The sequence below is a fragment of the Gorilla gorilla genome, chromosome 10 (genome assembly GCF_029281585.2).
Source record: "Gorilla gorilla gorilla isolate KB3781 chromosome 10, NHGRI_mGorGor1-v2.1_pri, whole genome shotgun sequence".
NCBI classification, from domain to species: Eukaryota; Metazoa; Chordata; class Mammalia; order Primates; family Hominidae; genus Gorilla; species Gorilla gorilla.
In genome coordinates, this window is record NC_073234.2 from 109,784,712 (window position 1) to 109,804,795 (window position 20,084).

Genomic DNA, 20,084 nt, shown 5'->3' on the forward strand with positions numbered 1-20,084 from the left:
TAAATGAACGTACATAAAATGGCGACCTTGTGCTGACATCAGTTTTGCATTTTTATTTATTTATTTTCTGAGACAGAGTCTCGCTCTGTCGCCCAGGCTGGAGTACAGTGGCTTAATCTCAGCTTACTGCAACCTCTGTCTCCTGGGTTCAAGCAAATTCTCTGCCTCAGCCTCCTGAGTAGCTAGGATTACAGGCATGCACCACCACACCTGGCTAAATTTTGTATTTTTAGTAGAGATGGGGTTTCACCATCTTGGCCAGGCTGGTCTTGAACTCCTGACCTCGTGATCCATCCGCCTCGGCCTTCCAAAGTGCTGGGATTACAGGCGTTAAGCCACCACACCTGGCCTGTGGTTTTAATTTCCTTTTGGAAGTTATTTTCTAGAAAAGCAAGTTTTTATAAAATGATGTTTACATGACAGCAGCTGATAATTTAATACCTAAACTTTCTGTAGATTGGATTTTACTACATTATAATTTCATGGACAGATAGAATTTAAACTATAAATACTTAAAAATTTTTTTTTAATACTTTAAAATTTTGAAGAAATACAATTACAAAGAAAATCCAATCACTATGACAAATGTAATTATAACCCACTATTATATACTAACTGTAAAAGGTTAAGAATGACACAGCATTTCATTAACAAACATACTATAGCTGCATGAGGTGGAAAATTAGAGCCATCTTATTTCATAGGAAGTTGATTCATCTCATGGCAACTTCAAGATCTACAAAAACTTATTTCTTATTCATTTCACCCTGAAATTTACTGAAATGAGAAGACATTTTTAACGAAACTACAATTATTGAAACTGAAAGAACACCAAATAGGAAGTCAAGCAACAAGTGAGGTCTGTCTTCAGGCCTACTTTTGCTGTTAAACCAGTGGTATATGCTCAAGCAATTTACCTGTCTTCTCTGCATTCAAATGTACTCATTTATGGATCTTAAGTTTTTCTTTATTGCCTTATTTCTATTATCCTAACATCACTGATGCATCACTTATATGAACACTGTTAATTTCCTAAAAATATACTAAAAGGAATTTTACTTAAAATAACATATGAAAATTTATTACCCAGTAATGACAAATAATAGCACTTTTCTATGAGTAATCTGAACCAAATTCCAAATGTTACAGTAAAGTTTCTTTCTGCCCCTAGATCCTTGGTTCTTAATCTTTTTTGTGATCAAGTCCCAAATCCTAGGAAAATTAGGGATTTTTTTTTTAAATAAAATGCTCATGTTAAAATGTTGCATAAAATTTCAAGCAATTGATGGTCTCCTGAAGCTCCACTGGACCAAGTCACCCTGTTCTTCACAGAATGTTTGCCATATAGATTCTGGCCTTTATGTTGTGAATTTGCTTTATGTTTTGACACAATGGAAGTATTCAGATATTACTAACAAAACTTTAATAAATGTCAAAACTGGCAAAACTGGGCATTTTACAGGGGGTCAGTATCTGTTAAAGTACACATACTCACAGAAAGACACACAAGAGCACAGCATAAATAAGCAAGAAATGGAAATATAATTGACAATATGTATTACCTAAGAAGCTCTGGATACAGATTCCAAAGAGATGGTACTTAAATCTTGATCTTTTCCAAAGTTCTGAGATGTAATTACCCAATTAATTTAGGTAAATAAGGACAACTCTGTTGGGTGGCTTCCTTAAAACTACCTTTTATTGGCATTCTGAAAATGAAAAACCTTATGAGGGAACTAGAAGAATTTACCTCACTGAATGTGAAATCTCTTTAAGGTCATCATTTTCAGGCCATCTTTGGTAATACCTTTTAATCCAAGACACTGATACTCACACTGACATAACTTTGTTCTAAAATCTGACAAACATTTATGAATTTGAGTAACTAAGACAAACACACCCCAGGTGTTCCTTTGCACTGCAAACAACCATTTGCTAGAATTGCAAAATGTTGATGAAAACTTCAAGTTGCAAAGAAAACTGTGACAGTCATGTTTGAAATATTATTTTAAAATCTACCCTTCCAATGGAATCTTTACATACAAGACTTCAAATGAAACTTGGTTTGTTTAAAGTTGAAGGATGGTATTTAATACTCCATTTATATGCAAAATAATGCAAGTGTGCCTTTAAAAAGACAGGCAACTCTTAGCAATGTGTATTAATAAACAAGCACAGAGAAATAAATACTGTACTAGATTGCTGTTCTTTCTTCAGCGGAGTAGGAGAAATCACCTAGGCTCTAACTCTAAAAGGAAAGAGCAATAGGGAAGAGTATATATACGGAAAAAAAGAAGAAAAATCAGGGTCAGCACACAGGTGAGCTAGGGAGCTCAGGTAAAATGTACTGCATGAAAAGTATTATACTTGGTGACCCCCCAAGAGAGAAGCCACAGCAGAAGCCAGCACATCCCATGTCCTATTGCGACATCTGTGGTTCCAATTATTCCAGCAGTGTAGTCTGGCTACTCAGGTCAAGAACAATGTGCTGCAAATACTAGGTACTCAATATTATTTTACAAAATTGAAAATAATTTATACTGGAATTGGAAGAAAAGCATGGAAACTCCCCATATCCTGAATTTACTTGTGTTTTATATCTATTTTTTTGTATACTCTATAGTTATAAGCTTTCAATGTGTATCTGTTGAATATATAATCTACTTACAGTTAATCAGGAGGCAATCAAATTATTTCCTAGTAGTTCTTACACAGTCTTAGTAGGCTGGAAGGGTTCTTACAGATATAAGGAAATTGGATCCTAATGATATTAGGTAACTTGCCTTAGGTTACACATAGTTATTGAGACAGTGAGACACAGACTAGTCAATGGACTAAAAATTCTGTATTCTTTATGTTACAATATTTTCTTATTTAAGGATATCACCAGTGTATAATCACTGCTATTATCATTTTCATCATCAGCTACATTTAATTTTTGCCACAACTCTGTAAAGTAAGTATTAGTCCCATTTCATAGACAAAGGCACTTAAGTTTCAGAGAGACAGTGAACTGCCCAAGGTCACACAGCTTTTTTTAGTAATGGAAAAATCAGAATTTGAATCCAGTCTGTTAAGGAGAATATAAATGTAGATCATGCTGCTACTACTAATTTATTCATTGAAGAAATATTTGAGTACCTACTATGTGCCGGCACCATTCTAGAAGCTGGAAAAGCAGTAGTGATGAAAACAATGTCCCTGCTCTCTTGGAGCTTACATTGGGTTGAGGGGAAGGTGGTGGGAAAGAAAAGGAGAGACCAAAAAATAAAAACCAAATAACTATATCAGATAGTATTAAGAGCTATGAAGCAGGTAAGGAAGACAGAGAGAAAGACAGAGGAAGAAGGAAGATGCTGTTTTACAATGTGAAGACAAGGAAAGCCTCCCTGGTTAGGCAATATCTAGGTGGTGAGGAAGCAAGTTATGTGGATACGTGAGGGAAGACTGAGCCAAACTCAGACAAGTGCAGAAACCCTGAGCAAGAAGTGAGTTTGCTCAAAGAGTGAGAAGGCCAAAGGGAGCAAAGTGAACAGGAGGAAAAATACATGGTCATGGCTGTGAAAAGACTGCAGGATCCAGATCATACAGAGCTCTGAATGGGTAGAAAGCAGAAAGACCAGTTAGCAACCTAGCACAGAAATGGAGCCTAGAGAAATCATGGCTTGGACTGGAATAGTCACAGTGGATGTCATAAGAATTGATCAGATTCTGCATGTATTTGGAAGGTAGAATGAAAGATTAAAAATATTTCAATACAGAGAATTCAACACAAAATTTGTCACTGTACAGTATCAAGCATTCTAAAGAATGAAATAGAGGCATAAGATAACATACTCTACTGATCAATGTATTTATTTCTTAGAAGGTAGAATGATATAATAAAACATTTCAGTATAAAGAAATCAGTTATTAAAAATAAAATTTATCATTATATACTAACAAACATTCTAAAGAATGAAACAGAAACATAAAACAACTTACTTTACTGGACAATGTATTTATTTCTCGTTCAGCTTTATGCAATTTATTAATTAAAAAGGTATTTTGTTCACTGCTTGATTGTAGCTCTTTTTCCAAGCGTTCTGCCCGTAAATTAGCTGATTGTTTTTCAGCCTTTCATTCAAACAAAATAGTTTAAAATTCATTCATTTTTCAAATATTTCAAAATCAAATAAGCACTATTTAAAATACATTTATAATTATACTAAAATTATTCAAAACCTCAACTTAACATATACCAATGTAACAAAAATTTTCTCAAACTAATTGGTAGAATTCAAACGAAAGATAGTGTTCCAGGAAATATGCAACAAAGGTATCTAGACAAACAACATATGAATGACCATCAACAAAATAAAGTTTATATACTTCTCTCATGACAGAAAGTACCTAAGGCATTCATTTGATGTCTATTTACTTTTAACACTGACTTATTTCAAACATTTTGGAAGTTTCCAGTCTACAACACATAGGAAAAAGCATATTAGAAACCAGAAGACAGGGCTCATTGATAGTAACAAGTAAAAATTGAAAATCTAAAATCAATGATTTTAAAAAAAGAAACAGGGAAAGATATGATTTCAAAATCCTCAGCTCATCTGCAGACTTTTTAAGTACGAGCAAAGAGGCTCTTGATCTCATGACACAATTAAGATTGTTAATGAAGTCTGTAGGTTGTCAAAAAAGTTTCTGGATGGTAATATCGATAGTACTCTTTCATGAGGGGAGGGGAACTAAAATCTTTTTTGAAAAAACATGTCTATTCAACATAATATATATACATATACACACACACACACACACACACACACACACACACACATATATATATATATATTTTTTTTTTTTGAGACAAGGTCTTGCTCTGTCTCCCAGGCTGCAGTGCAATGGCACGATCTTGGCTCACCACAACCTCTGCCTCCCAAGCTCAAACAATTCTCCTGCCTCAGCCTCCCGAGTAGCTAGGACTTCAGGTGCACACCATGGCACCTGGCTAATTTTTGTACTTTTTGTAGAGACAGGGTCTCACCCGTGTTGTTCAGGCTCATCTCAAACTCCTGAGCTCAGGTGATCCAGCTACCTCAGCCTCCCAAACTGCTGGGATTACAGGCATAAGCGACCACACCTGACCTCAACATAATTAAAATGAAGACACTTTGGCATTTAAAGGATAAATTTCAGTTTTATAACATCTCATTTTGTACATATAGATGCTGTTTGACTTATGATGGGGTTACATCCTGATAAACCCATCACAAATTGAAAATACCTAAGTCCATAACTTAGACTAGCCTAACTTAAGCATCCTCAATACACGTGCATTAGCCTACAGTTGGAAAAAATCATGTGGCGACACAGTACTCTGTAAAGAGGTTATTTACCCTCATGATCACACGACTGACTGGGAACTGTGGCTCAGTGCAGCTACCCAGCATTAAGAGTATCGCACCACATATCAGTAACCCAGGAAAAGATCAAAATTCAAAGTACATAAATGCATATATGGCTTTCACACCATCGGATAGTCAAAAAATCGTAAGTCGAACCACCTTAAGTTGGGGAACATCTAGCTTAAATGTGGTAAGGACTATATTCGACAAACAATTAGGGAAAAAAACTATTTTCTTCATATATGAAATAATACTCTCTGGGCACAATGATAGCCAAGAAAGTTAAAGAAGAAAGAAATGCTTGCTGTCATACGCTTATTTTCATTTCATCTGACAAATGATAAAATTAAATATAGGCTCTTCTGAAAATGTCACAAATAAATCTTTTGTCATCATTCAACTTGCCCTGAAAATAATCACTCTAAAGGACCTCAATGGAAAGTTTCACATCAGGACTGTATGCTATATTCAACTGCAATCATCTCACTTATTCTGTCACTGTGTAAAATACATTAAGGATGGAAGGATGGCAACATAAACAGTCTCACAATGAACTGCTTCATGTTTAAGGTACAATGATACTGACAACTTTTAATTCAGAAAACCAGTAAATACTGACAGAGCGTCATGTAACAAAATAAAAAGTAACTTCTACTCTTCAAAACATACCAATGTACTCCTGTACCACTGGCTGGGGAAAAAAAAAATCACCATCTTGGATTTGGATATCGATTTTAACTACAAATTAAATGCCCGCTAATGTCCCCCCCACCCAAATCATTTTATAACTATTCCAAAGGAAAAAGAAACACTTTGAACTGTACAAAATAAATAAAAACAATTAAAAAGGTATGTTTGCTACAAGTTAGGCACTAAGAACTAAGAAGAATAAGTGTATCTGAATAAAATGGAAACCAAGAATTTTCATAAGGCAATACCCATAGGAGTACCAGTCAGGTCTGCCAACACTTATCTTTCTCTAATGAACCCAGGGAAATAATTCTGTAAAGGCATGTATACCTTTACAGTTGGATTTTACTACCCTGGCAAGAAGCTGTCACAAGATACATCAGTATGGTATTTCTGTTCAAACAGGATTTGTGACTTTAAGACCTCAAATCCCAGTGTAAGGAATGTACTATCTTGAAAGAAATTATTCTTTCTGGTTTGAGATGACTTTACTCGCAGAAACTCAAATACATATATTTTTATTTTGCATATTCTATTATGTGGCATTTTAAGAGTTAAGACATTTCAGATAGGTGACTTGACTCCCAAAGAATAAATATCCCTTTGTAAATGTGGTAGCATACGTATTGCTTATGAATCAATAGCTTTCTTCTTTACTAAAAGAATAAATACTCTTGGGATTACACAAATGCATCAGCATTAGCTTGGAGGGCATACATTTATGCTCTAAAAATCAAAGGCTTGTCAACTGCACTTTAAAAAAGTATGCCATACTCTACTGGGAAGTAATTAGAATCTTACCTCCAGGGATCTGACTGTAGCCTGCATCTCAGCCAACTGCCGCACCTGTATTCTTTGGGCATTTTCCACTTGAGCCTCAGAATTCTCCTTTTCAGCCTTTAATTCCGCTACTTCAGCCTCTAAACCTTTTAATTTTTGACACAAATAGACTTTTTCTCGAGCAAGTTGTTCCACTCGTTTGCTGTCTTTTGTGAGATCAACATTAAGAAGCTGGTTACGTAGTTCTTCTTTATCTTCCTCCAGTCTTGCAATCTAATAATAATTTTAAAGAAAGCATACAAGGTTAAATTATTAAATTTTCAGTCATGAACATGCTTTACAAGTCAGTAAAATTAAAAAATGCACAAAATCAAAGCTCAGGTGCTGAAACAAAGTACAAAGGGAAAAATTTTAAGTATCACTATCTTTTTGTTCTTAGTGGGACTCAAATGTGAGGTCAAGGACTGTGTCCTGTTTTCCCTGTATCTCCACGTGGTGTCTAGAACAGGGCTTAATCAGTTGCTGACTAAAATTTAAAATTATAATACTATAAGTACTAAAAGTACATCAAGTATTTTAAAATTCATCATAACATTATAGGGGTTCATGACCAAAACTCTGACTACTCCAAAGCTTTTCCTCACATGACTGTAATTCTTGAGCTAGTCTATACTAATAAAATTATCTATGTCAGGGCAACTTAATTCACACAAAAACTGCCTGTCTGTGTACATAAAAGCAAATGTGATTGATGAGAGTTTTTAAATGATAGCTGAGAGTTTATTAAAGTCCTAATTGTAATGATGGCCTAGTTCTTAGTTCTTAGATTCAAGAAGAATTGAAAAATCATTACTCCAGGGCAGGTGTTAAAGTCACTGGGGAACTTGCAGAACAGAGACACCAGTGGTCTTGTCATTCATGCCAATTATCACTGCTGGACTTCGTGGGCCTCCAAATCAGTGGGTTTCAAACTGTTTCCTAACCTCTGAGGCATTTCAGAAGCTCCTCACCTCTGGAGACCAGGGCAAGCAATCAGGGTCTAGAACTCATTCTTTCCCTTTCCTGATCTCCCCAACTATCTATCCCCTACCACCACCCCAACCAAATTTCTGGCATTAACCATACGCTTCTATTTTTAGTCTCTTTTTGGGGTTTCTTCAAATGATTCAACTTAAGTAAATGATTCAGCTGGGTTTTTTGTTTGTTAAGAAGAAGTTGAAAACCACTGCTCAAAACAGGACAAGAGGTTGTTTGTAGCCAGGAGGAACATCAAAGACTCACTGTAAGCTCCCCCGCCCTGTAAAAACAAACAAACAAAAAAAAAAAACCTAAAGAAATGCTCCAAAACTTTAGGCAAAAGTGGTCCAAGAAACAACTGTTTGATCACAGCATTATCAATGAATCTAAAAAGTTTAAGACCTCCACCCCAGGGCAGGATCTGTTCTCCACACCTGTAAAATGGGAAACTGAATTAGATGCACTCTAACAACCTTTTTAGTTTTAACACATAGTGATTCCAGTTTGTTTTTGGACATGCTGAATTTAAATGCCAATGAGAAATATAGGTAGAGCTATCCAGCAGACAAATATTATTTTCCAGAGAATAAAATTTATCCTTGAAGGCAGCTGTGGCATTTAGAGTTAAGTCCTCAAAAGCCCAACTAATTAGTATTTCCCTCCTATTTTTCCTCCCACGCTTTACAAATAACTATTACTTCCTGGTTTGGTCCCGGATTACTTTTTTATCCACTGTATTCTGTCCTCAGTTTAAATGAAGAACTTGGGCTAGCTGATCTTTAAGATACTGTTTACCTTTTACATGAGGTAACCTGATACGGTTTTAATGTGCTATATTAGAGGTGTGATGGCTCATCTAAGGTCAGGAGTCAATGTGTAACTCAAGTTCAGACAATGGTGCCCTTTACTGAGTACTTACTATGGATCAAATACTGAGCTAAGTGCTCTACATGTAAAATCAACATTAACAATAATTTCTCTTGTAGTCCCCATTTTACACATGGGGTCACACAGTTCACAATGTTCTTGACCTGCATACTTCCCATATTATTGCTTTCTTTCCACGTTTTGGGAGGCATCTGTGTGATAGCTGAAGTGATAGTTGAAGCTATGAGACTGGATGACAGCTAGCTGATGACTGAATTAGATTCCATGTTTATAACTCCTAAACCAGACATATCAAATCATTCTTACAAAACTGCCATCTAATTTTGCTATTCATTTATTTATTCAGGCAACAAATATTTACTGAGTAATACTTACTAAGTACCCAAAACTGTTTTAGGTAGTAAGGATACAACCCAGCAGATAAGCAAACACAAAACCTCTGCTGATGCAGAGCTTATTACATTCAATCACTGCCATAACACCACTTGTGTCCCAGACATTTGGCACAGATCTTGGATACAGCCTCAGCTCTTTCTTTTTCCACCATTCTCAATCAGACTTACATGTCATCTTCCTTGATGTCCTCAATTTCTTGTGCTCTCAATCTTTCCTCTAAATTTCCAAAGGGCTTTGTTTAAATTTCTCTTTTATGAACTTTATTTAAATCTGCCTGTACTGCAGCTACCTCTACATTTACTCTATTCTATTCTAAATATAAACTTACTTGACAGATAAGACAATGTGTTAACTAATATTACTTTTTAAAAAGTTATTGAAGTAAAGGAAACTAAACAGAAACAATAGGGACTAGGAATAGTGACTGATTTCCTTTTCAAAAAATGACAGCACTTCAATTCCCCAAGGCACACAAGAGGGAAAGGTAGTGTTACCTAATTACTCCATCCTTCTTTGTTTTTATTACCTTTACGATATAACATAGGGATATGGGTAAGAGAAAAGGCTCTGGAATCAAACTGCCTAGGTTTCTTTTTTCCTTTGGTATTTTAAAGATATTGCTTTACTGTCTTCTGGCTTGTATTACTTGTAAAAATAAGTCTGTCGTCATTATCTGTTCCTCTGTACAAGATGTCGTTTCTTTCTTCAGTTACTTCTTTTAAAATTAAACTTTTTCAGATAATGGTAGGTTCACAAGGAATTATTATAAGGATTAATATAGAGGGATCCTGTATATCATATCCTTTAACCAAGATTCCCCTATTGGTAACATTCCTCTTCCCTTTTTGGGGAAGACATTATGTAGAATTGGTACTGATTCTTCTTTAAACACCTGGTAAAATTCTCTAGTTAACTATTCATTTTGAGAGTTTTAAAATTACAGATTGAATTTCCCTAACAGTAATAGGTCTATACAAACTGCCAATTTCACATTAAATGAGTTGTGGTGGTTTGTGCCTTTTAAGAAATTGATCCATTTCATCTGCATTGTCAAATTTATTAGAGTAGAGTTGTTCAAAGGATTATCTGATTTCCCTTCTAATGTCTGCAAGGTCATGAGTGATACTCTTTCATTCCTGAGATAGGTAAAATTTGTATCTTCCATCTTTTTTGTTAGTTTTGCTAAAAGTTGGTCAATTTTATTGTTTTTTCAAAGAACCAGCTCTTTGTTTCACTGATTTTCTCTATTATTTTTGTTTTCAATTTCTGCTATGTTTATTATTTCCCTCCTTCTGCTTGCTTTACTTTTATTTTGATACTCTTTTTCTAGGTTCTTGAGGTGGGAGCTTACATTACTGACTTGTTGCCTCATTTCTAATGCATGTATTTAGTGCTATAAATGTTTCTTGGCACTGCTTTAGCTGTGTCCTAAAATTTTTGATATGCTGCATTTTCATTTTCATCCAATGTATTTTTTGAAATGTAATCTCATTGAAATGTTTTTCTTTGAAATTTCCACCTTGACCCATAAATTTTTTTAAGTATGTCATTTCATTTCCAAGTGTTTGAAGATTTCCCTGTTATTTTCTGTTATTAATTTCTAGTTTGATTCTATTGTGGTCAGAAAACTCACTCATTATGATTTCAAGTTGTATAAGTTTGTTGAGGTTTATTTCATAGCCCAGGATATGGTCTATCTTGTATATGTTCAGTGAGCATTTATATACATTCAGCGAATACTTCAAAAGAACATGTCTGAGTGTTCTCCTTGGGTGGCATGTTTTATAAATGTTATTTAGGTTTTGATGGTTGATGGTGTTATTGCGTTCTTATTTATCCTTGCTGATTTTTAACTGTTCTATCACTTGTTGAGAGAGGGGTATGAAGTCACCAACTATAATTATAGATTTGTCTATTTCACCTTTTAGTTCTTTCAATTTTTGCTTCAAACATTTTGCACCTCCTGTGTCTTCTTGCTGGGTTGACCTCTTTTGTCACTATATAATCTCTTTCTATATAAATCTGGTATTTTTCTTTGTTATTTTCCTTTGCCCTGAAGTCTGCTCTATCTGATATTAATACTGATGCTCCTGCTTTTAATTAATGATTCCATGATATAGCTTTGCATATCCTTTTATTTACAAACTGCCTATACTGTTATACTTGGAGTTTCTTATAGACATCATACAGTTACCCCTTGACTTATGATGTAATTACATCGCAATAAACTCATGAAAAGTGAAAAATGCAGTTTATGCCAGCAACACAGCATATGGACCCTGACTTATGATGGTTCAAGTTACAACTTTTCAACTTTACAATGGTATAAAATGACATGCATTCAGTAGAAACCATATGTCATAAGGAGCACCCTGACTTACAATGGAGTTACATCCCAATAAACCCACTGTTAAGTTGAAAAATCATCCAAGTTCAACCACTGTAATCTGGGGACTGTCAGTACAGTTAGGTCATTTTTAAAAATCTACACTGTAAATATCTGTATTTTAATTCATGTATTCAGACCATTTACATTTATTATGATTGATACGTTAAGTCATTTTGGTCTGTTTCTTCTCTGTTTTTAGTTTCTCTGTTTTCTTTTTCTTGCCTGTTACATGAACATATTTCAGTATTCCATTTTATCTATAATGTTTTAAATGTATCTCCTTGTATAGCTTTCTTGGTGGTTGTTCTAGTTATTATATTTATGTAACTTATCATGGTCTACTGAATTCATTTTGTCAGTTTGAGTGATATGTAGAAACTTCAGCTCCTTTTATATCCCTTTGCCCTTGCTCATTTATAATATAATTACCAAAATATTTTCTCTATATATTTAGAACCACATCAGAGTTAAAATTTTTACTTCAACCACCAAACAAAATTTAGAAAATTCATGAAGCAAAAGGAAGTCTATTACATATACCCACAGTTCTGTTTACCATGTACATTTATCCTTCCAAATACTTTGAGATTCCTTCTTTTTACTGTTTTCTTCCTGTTTAGACAAACTTCTCTTTTGGATAGGTCTACTGGCAAAAAGTTCTCTTCATTTTCCTTCATTTGAGAATGTCTTGATTTCCCCTACATTCCTGAAGGATATTTTTGCTGGATATAGAATTATGAGTTGACAGTCCTTATCTTTCGGCACTTGATAATGTGCCACTTCCTTCTGGCCTCTGATTTCTGATGAGAAATGAGCTAGTTTTCTAATTGTTTTCCCCAATGGGTAAGATATAATTTCTTGGGCTGCTTTCAAGATTTTCCTATAGTTTTTTTAAACCTGACTATGGTATCTCTTGCTGTGAATGTGTTCAGCTTCTTGAAGCTACATGTTTGTGCCTTTACCAAACTTGGAAAGTTTTCAGTCATTATTTCTTCCATTACCTTTTCACCCTGCCCTCTTTTCTCCTTTCAGGGACAGAAATCTTAGATCTTTTGTTATAGTCCTACAGGACACTGAGAATCTCTGTTTATTTGCTTTTTAAATCTATTTTCTCTAGTCTGTTCAGATTGGGTAATTTCTAATGTTCTACCTTTAAGCTCAGTAGTTTTTTCCTCTATCCCTTCCATTCTGCAGTTGAGCCTGGCAACTCAGGCTTTCTTAGTCACTCTTTCAGTTCTAAAATTTCCAATTTTCTTCTCTTTATTCTCTGTTTCTTTGCTAAGTCTTTTGTTTTCTGTTTGTTTCAACCACGTTTATAATTCCTCATTGAATCATTCTTACCATGGCTGCTTTGAAATGTTTGTCAAATAATTCTAACACCTCTGCATCTCAGTGTTGGCATCTATTAGTGTGTTTTACATTCAGTTTCAGACCTTCCTAGTTCGTGGTGTGACAAGCAATTTTCAATGGAAACTTGGACATTTGGGGAATTAAGTTATGAGACTCCAGATCTTAAACAAAGTTTGTATTAGCTGGCTTTTTGTGATATTGCTATGGTAGGGGATGGGTGGTGTTGCCACCTCATTACTACCACGAGGAGGTAGTAATCCCGATTCTCCACTCTACTTCTGTTGATACCCAAGGTGGGAGGGCTCCTCATGATACCCATAATGAACAGGGGTGGGAGTTCTGGTTCCCCATTAGGCCTCAACTGACACCTCCCTGGATGGGAAGCGTAGGAGTAATTTATTATTGCTCCTCATGTTACCTCCATCGATACCACAGGGCCAGATGTGGCCTCCATTGACAACATGCAGCTGGGTAGTGGTTAAAGTCCTGACCCTGTACTAGGCCTCCTCTGACATGACCCAAGCAGGATGAGGGCAGGGTACCTCATTACTGCCAGTTGAGAGTGGATGTCCAAGCTCCTCATACTGTCTCTAGTGACAGCATGGCAGAGGATGGGAGCCCTTGTTATTACCCAGGTGAAGATGTCTTTGTCTGGTTTTGGTATTAGGATAATGCTGGCCTTGTAGAATGAGTTAGGAGGTATTTCCTCTGATTCTGTCTTCTGGAAGAGATTATAGAGAATTAACATAAATTCTCCCTTAAATGTCTGATAGAGTTCACCAATGAACCCACCTGGGCTGCCCAGTCATTTCTGATTGGATGTCAGACATTGTGAATTTAATGTTTTTTTCAGAGCTGGATTCTTTGTTTTCCTTTACTTATTTCTGAATCTTCATTCTGGAATGCAGCTAAGATATAGTAATGAGCCACATAATGAAGTTTCAGTCAACAACAGTCCACATACATATGACAGGGGTCCCATGAGTATAATATTGTATTTTTACCGTTTAAACCTTTTCTATGTTTAGATATGTTTAGGTACACAAATATTAACCATTATGTTACAATGCCTACAGTATTCAGTACAGTGATATGCTGTACAGGTTTGTAGCCTAGGAGTAATAGGCTGTACCATATAGGCTAGGTATGTAGTATACTGTGCCATCTAGGTGGATATATGTATAGTCCATGATGTTTGCACATGACAAAATCGCCTAATGACACATTTCTCAGAACATATCCCTGTCATTAAGCTACACGTTACTGTACTTAGAAACAGTCTGATCTTTTCAAATCTTACTTTTATTCTTGTTAACCAGAACCAGAATACCTTTAGTCTATGGCTAATTTGGCCCTGCTACTGAGGCAAAATCCTTCTGAGATTTCTACTCAAAGTACTATGCATTAAGAAAGAGTATCTTTCCACTCTGTCTAACGGAAAAATAAATTTTCCCAGTCCCATGTGAACTCTAGAGACTGTCCCACCTAAATAATTTTCTTTCTCTGGCCTTGTATAGTTTCCTCCACACATGCGCTAATCAATACTGCAAAGTTACCCTCTGCAGAACTCTGGAGCTCTGCAATACTCTGCTTTTCAAATTCTAGTTTCCTTGGCCTCTCAAATTCTGAACTCCAACTCCTCAGCTCAAAGATCATGTAGCTCAATTTAGGTTTTTTATCTCTGCACAGTGGCCTGGAAACTCTCTCCAGAACCTAAGATGGGGCAATCATAGAGCTCTTATCATTTGTTTTCCTTCCCTCAGGTCTGCCCTGTGCTGCCTATTTTCCAGTGTCTGAAAACCGTGGTTTCCTATTTTTGTCCCAGTTTTCAGTAAACGCCTTAAATTCCATCCCTATTCCATCCTCGCCAGAAGCAGAAATCCCCAGACTACTTAGATTTGAATCCTGACCATATACTAGTTGTGCAACCTTGGGCCAGTCTCTCAGTGTTTTTATCTTCTCATTTATAAAATGAAGATGATTATCTAACTCCTAGCATTGTTGAGATGATTTTTTAAAAGTATATATAAAGATACTGGTACAAAAACAGACACACAGCCAAATGGAACAGAATACAGTAACCAGAAATAAAGCTGCATATCTACAACAATCTGATGCTCAACAAAGTTGACAAAAACAAACAATGGGGAAAGGACTCCCTATTTAATAACTGGTGTTGGGAAAACTGGCTAGCCATATGCAAAGGAATGAAACTGGATCTCTACTTTTAACCACACCCAAAAGATAACTCAAGATAAATTAGGAAATACCATTCTGGACATTAGCCTTGGCAAAAAATTTATGACTAAATTTATGACCCTCTAAAGCAAGGGTCCCCAAACCCTAGGCCATGGACCATTACCAGTCCATGGCCTGTCAGGAATGGGGCCACACAGCAGGAAGTGAGCAGCAGGTGAGCGACCATTACTGCCTGAGCTCTACCTCCTGTCAGATCAGTGGGAGCATTAGATTCTCATAGTGGTGTGAACCCTATTGCGAATTGCACATCTGAGGGATCTAGGTTGCATGCTCCTTATGAGAATTTAATGCCCTAATGCCTGATGATCTAAGGTGGAACAATTTCATCCTGAAACCATTCCTCCCAGAGCCTTGGTTCATGGAGTAATTGTCTTCCACGAAACCAGTCCCCAGTGTCAAATGGCACCAGGGACTTTGGGGACCACTGCTCTAAAGCAATTGCAACAAAGACAAAAAGTGATAACTGGGACCTAATTAAACTAATGAGCTTTTGTTTGGCAAAAGAAACTATCAACAGAGTAAACAGACAACCCACAGAATGGGAGAAAATACCTGCAAACTATGCATCTGACAAAGTTCTAATATCTAGAATCTATAAGGAATTTACATAATTCAACAAGGAAAAAACAACCCCATAATAAAGTGGGCAAAGTACATAAACAGACACTTCTCAAAAGAAGACATATAAGCAGCCAACAAACATGAAAAACATGCTTAACATCACTAATCATCAGAGAAATGCAAATTAAAAAACACAATGAGATACCATCTCACACCAGTCAGAATAGCTATTACTAAAAGGAAAAAAAAAATAACAGATGCTAGCAAGGCTGCAGAAAAAAGGGAACATTATACACTATTGATGGCTACGTAAATTAGTTCAGCCACTGTGGAAAACAGTCTGGAGATTTCTCAAATAACTAAAAATAGAACTACCATTCCAGCAATCCCATTACTGGGTATATACTGAAAGGAGAGTAAATCATTCTATTAAACTGACACACACACTCATATGTTCATCACAGCACTATTCACAATAGCAAAAACATGGAATCAACCTAGGTTCCCATCAATGGTGAATTGGATAAAGAAAATATGGTACATATACACCACGGAATACTATACAGCCATAAAAATGAATGAAATCGTGTCCTTTGCAGCAACACAGATACAGCTGGAGACTATCATCCAAAGCAAATTAACAAAGGAACAGAAAACCAAATACCAATACCACATGTTCTCACTTATAAGTGGGAGCTAAACACTGACTACATATGGACATAAAGATGGGAACAAAGAACTGGGGACTACCAGAGAGGGGAGAGGATGAGGGGGAAAGGGCTCAAAAACTTCCTATTAGGTACTATGCTCAGTATCTAGGTGACGGAATCTTTATTACCCCAAAGTTCTGCCTCAGCATCATGCAATACACCTGTGTAACAAATCTACACATGTACCCCCTGAATCTAAAATAAAACTTGAAATTATTTTTTAAAAAAAGAAAAGTTAAGTAGAATAAAGTATTATAAGTAGTGAAAAAAGAAAATAATTTGGAAACTTTTTTTTACACTGACTTTAATTTGTGCTTTTGATGAAAATACATTTCACTTTTTACATTTTGAATACAATTGCATTTTAATTCTACCTGTTATTATTAATGGAAAACAAACATGTAAAAAGCTTCTTTACAAGAGTATAGTGATTTTGCTAAATTGAAAAAAAATGTGGCTGGGTGCAGTGGCTCATGCCTGTAATCCCAGTACTTTGGGAGGCTGAGGTAGGTAGATCACTTGAGGTCAGGAGTTCAAGATCAGCCTAGCCCACATGACGAAACCCCACCTCTACTAAAAATACAAAAATTAGCTAGGTGTGGTGATGCACATCCATACTCCCAGCTATTCAGGAGGCTGAGGCAGGAGAATTGCTTAAACCCAGGAGGCAGAGGTTGCAGTGAGCCAAGATCGCGCCACGGCACTCCAGCCTGGGGAACAGAGTAAGACTTTGTCTTAAAAAAGAAAGAAAGAAAATGCCATGAAATAAATATGTAATAATCTTTAAACTATATATAAAGTGTTTCACTGAATAAATTAAAGGTAAATGGGTCTCCTGTCTCTATTTCTTTCTTTCACTTCTTCAACTACTGTAAATTCTGATTTACAAATCTGAAATCAACTTAAAAGTATCTGTATATTTATTATGTTAATTGGTACCATGATAATAACTATGAGGTATGAATGATACTAATACCATTAATTAAGTATCTACTATGTGTCAGGCATTATGGTAAGTATTTTGCACATTAAGTTTCAAGTTCCCAGATCTTAGTTTTCAAATTATTACATTAACTTTTATATTACTTAAGAAAACAATAGGAGAGGGGTGGTCCAAGATGGCCAACTAGGAACAGCTCCGGTCTGCAGCTCCCAGTGTGATGGACGCAGAAGATGGGTGATTTCTGCATTTCCAACTGAGGTACCTGGTTCGTCTCACTGGGACTGGTGGACAGTGACTGCAGCCCACAGAGGGTGAGCTGAAGCAGGGCGGGGCATCACCTCACCCGGGAAGTGCAAGGGGTCGGGGTATTTCCCTTTCCTGGCCAAGGGAAGCTGTAACAGACTACCTGGAAAAACAGGACACTCCTGCCCAAATACTGCATTTTCCCAAGGTCTTAGCAACCAGCAAACAAGGAGATTCTCTCCCATGCCTGGCTCAGTGGGTCCCACGCCCACGGAGCCTTGCTCACTGCTAGCACAGCAGTCTGAGATCGAACTGTGAGGCGGCACCCTGGCAGGGGGAGGGGTGTCCCCCATTGCTGAGGCTTGAGTAGGTAAACAAAATGGCCAGGAAGCTCGAACTGGGCGGAGCCCACCACAGCTCAACAAGACTTACTGCCTCTAGACACCACCTCTGTGGGCAGGGCATAGCTGAACAAAAGGCAGCAGACAACTTCCGCAAACTTAAACATCCCTGTCTGACAGCTCTGAAGAGAGCAGTGGTTCTCCCAGCATAGCATTTGAGCTCTGAGAACGGACAGACTGCCTCCTCAAGTGGGTCCCTGGCACCCGTGTAGCATAACTGGGAGACACCTCTCAGAAGGGGCCAACAGACACCTCATATAGGCAGCTGACCCTCTGGGACGAAGCCTCCAGAGGAAGGATCAGGCAACAACATTTGCTGTTGTGTGGCCTCCGCTGGTGATACCCAGGCAAACAGGGTCTGGAGTGGAACTCCCGCAAACTCCAACAGACCTGCAGCTGAGGGAACTGACTGTTAGGAGGAAAACTAACAAACAGAAAGAAATAGCAGCAACGTCAACAAAAAGGTCATCTACACCAAAACCCCATCTTTAGGTCAACAACATCAAAGACCAAAGGTAGATAAAACCAAAAAGATGGGGAGAAACCAGAGCAGAAAAGCTGAAAACTCTAAAAATCAAAGCGCCTCTTCTCCTCCAAAGGATGGCAGCTCCTCGCCAGCAATGGAATAAAGCTGGACAGTGAATGACTCTGACAAGTTGACAGAAGTAGGCTTCAGAAGGTCAGTAATAACAAACTTCTCCAAGCTAAAGGAGGATGTTCAAACCCATCGCAAGGAAGCTAAGAACCTTGAAAAAAGATTAGATGAATGGCTAACTAGAATAAACAGTGTAGAAAAGACCTTCAATGACCTGATGGAGTGCAAACCATGGCACGAGAACTTCGTGATGCATGCAGAAGCTTCAATAGCTGATTCAATCAAGTGGAAGAAAGGGTATCAGTGATTGAAGATCAAATTAATGAAATAAACCGAGAAGACAAGGTTAGAGAAAAAAGAGTAAAAAGAAATGAACAAAGCCTCCAAGAAATATGGGACTATGTAAAAAGACCAAATCTATGTCTGACTGGTGTATCTGAAAGTGACAGGGAGAATGGAACCAAGCAGGAAAACATTCTTCAGGATATTATCCAGAAGAACTTCCCCAACTTAGCAAGGCAGGCCAACATTCAAATTCAGGAAATACAGAGAATGCCACAAAGATACTCCTCGAGAAGAGTAACTCCAAGACACATAATTGTCAGATGCACCAAGGTTGAAATGAAGGAAAAAGTGTTAAGGGCAGGCAGAGAGAAAGGTTGAGTTACCCACAAAGGGAAGCCCATCAAACTAACAGCGGATCTCTCAGCAGAAACCCTACAAGCCAGAAGAGAGTGGGGGCCAATATTCAACATTCTTATAGAAAAGAATTTTCCATCCAGAATTTCATATCCAGCCAAACTAAGCTTCGTAAGTGAAGGAGAAATAAAATCCTTTACAGACAAGCAAATGCTCAGAGATTTTTGTCACCACCAAGCCTCCCTTACAAGAGCTCCTGAAGGAAGCACTAAACATGGAAAGGAACAACTGGTATCAGCCACTGCAAAAACAGGCCAAATTGTAAAGACCATCGATGCTATGAAGACACTGCATCAATTAACAGGCAAAATAACCAGCGAACATCGTAATGACAGGATCAAATTCACACACAACAATATTAACCTTAAATGTAAATGAGCTAAATGCACCAATTAAAAGACACAGACTGGCAAATTGGATAAAGAGTCAAGACCCATCAGTGTGCTGTATTCAGGAGACCCATCTCACGTGCAAAGATGCACATAGGCTCAAAATAAACAGAAGGAGGAAGATCTACCAAGCAAAGGTAAATCACGCAAAAAAAAAAAAAGCAGGGGTTGAAATCCTAGTCTCTGATAAAACAAACTTTAAAACAAAGATCAAAAGAGACAAAGAAGGCCATGGTAAATGGATCAATGGTAAAGGGATCAATTCAACAAGAAGACCTAACTAACCTAAATACATATGCACCCAATATAGGAGCACCCAGATTCATAAAGTAAGTCCTTAGAGACCTACAAAGAGACTTAGACTCCCACACAATAATAATG

The 20,084-nt window shown here is 37.0% G+C and overlaps 1 protein-coding gene across 11 annotated transcripts in view; it reads right to left on the reverse strand.

The window, feature by feature from the left end:
- The window catches only part of CEP83 (centrosomal protein 83), a 164,573-nt gene that overhangs the window by 67,573 nt on the left and 76,916 nt on the right, over positions 1-20,084 (reverse strand). For 8 of the 11 annotated variants that reach the window (XM_063694216.1, XM_019039093.2, XM_019039094.3 and 5 more), the window contains 2 exons: positions 6,885-7,136; positions 3,985-4,116 (listed from right to left, as the gene is read on the reverse strand). In XM_063694216.1, the coding sequence (XP_063550286.1) occupies positions 3,985-4,116; positions 6,885-7,136 (384 nt within the window). The remainder of the gene's footprint in view (positions 1-3,984; positions 4,117-6,884; positions 7,137-20,084) is intronic. The other 3 variants (XM_019039097.2, XM_055357415.1, XM_055357417.1) reach the window with 1 other exon arrangement.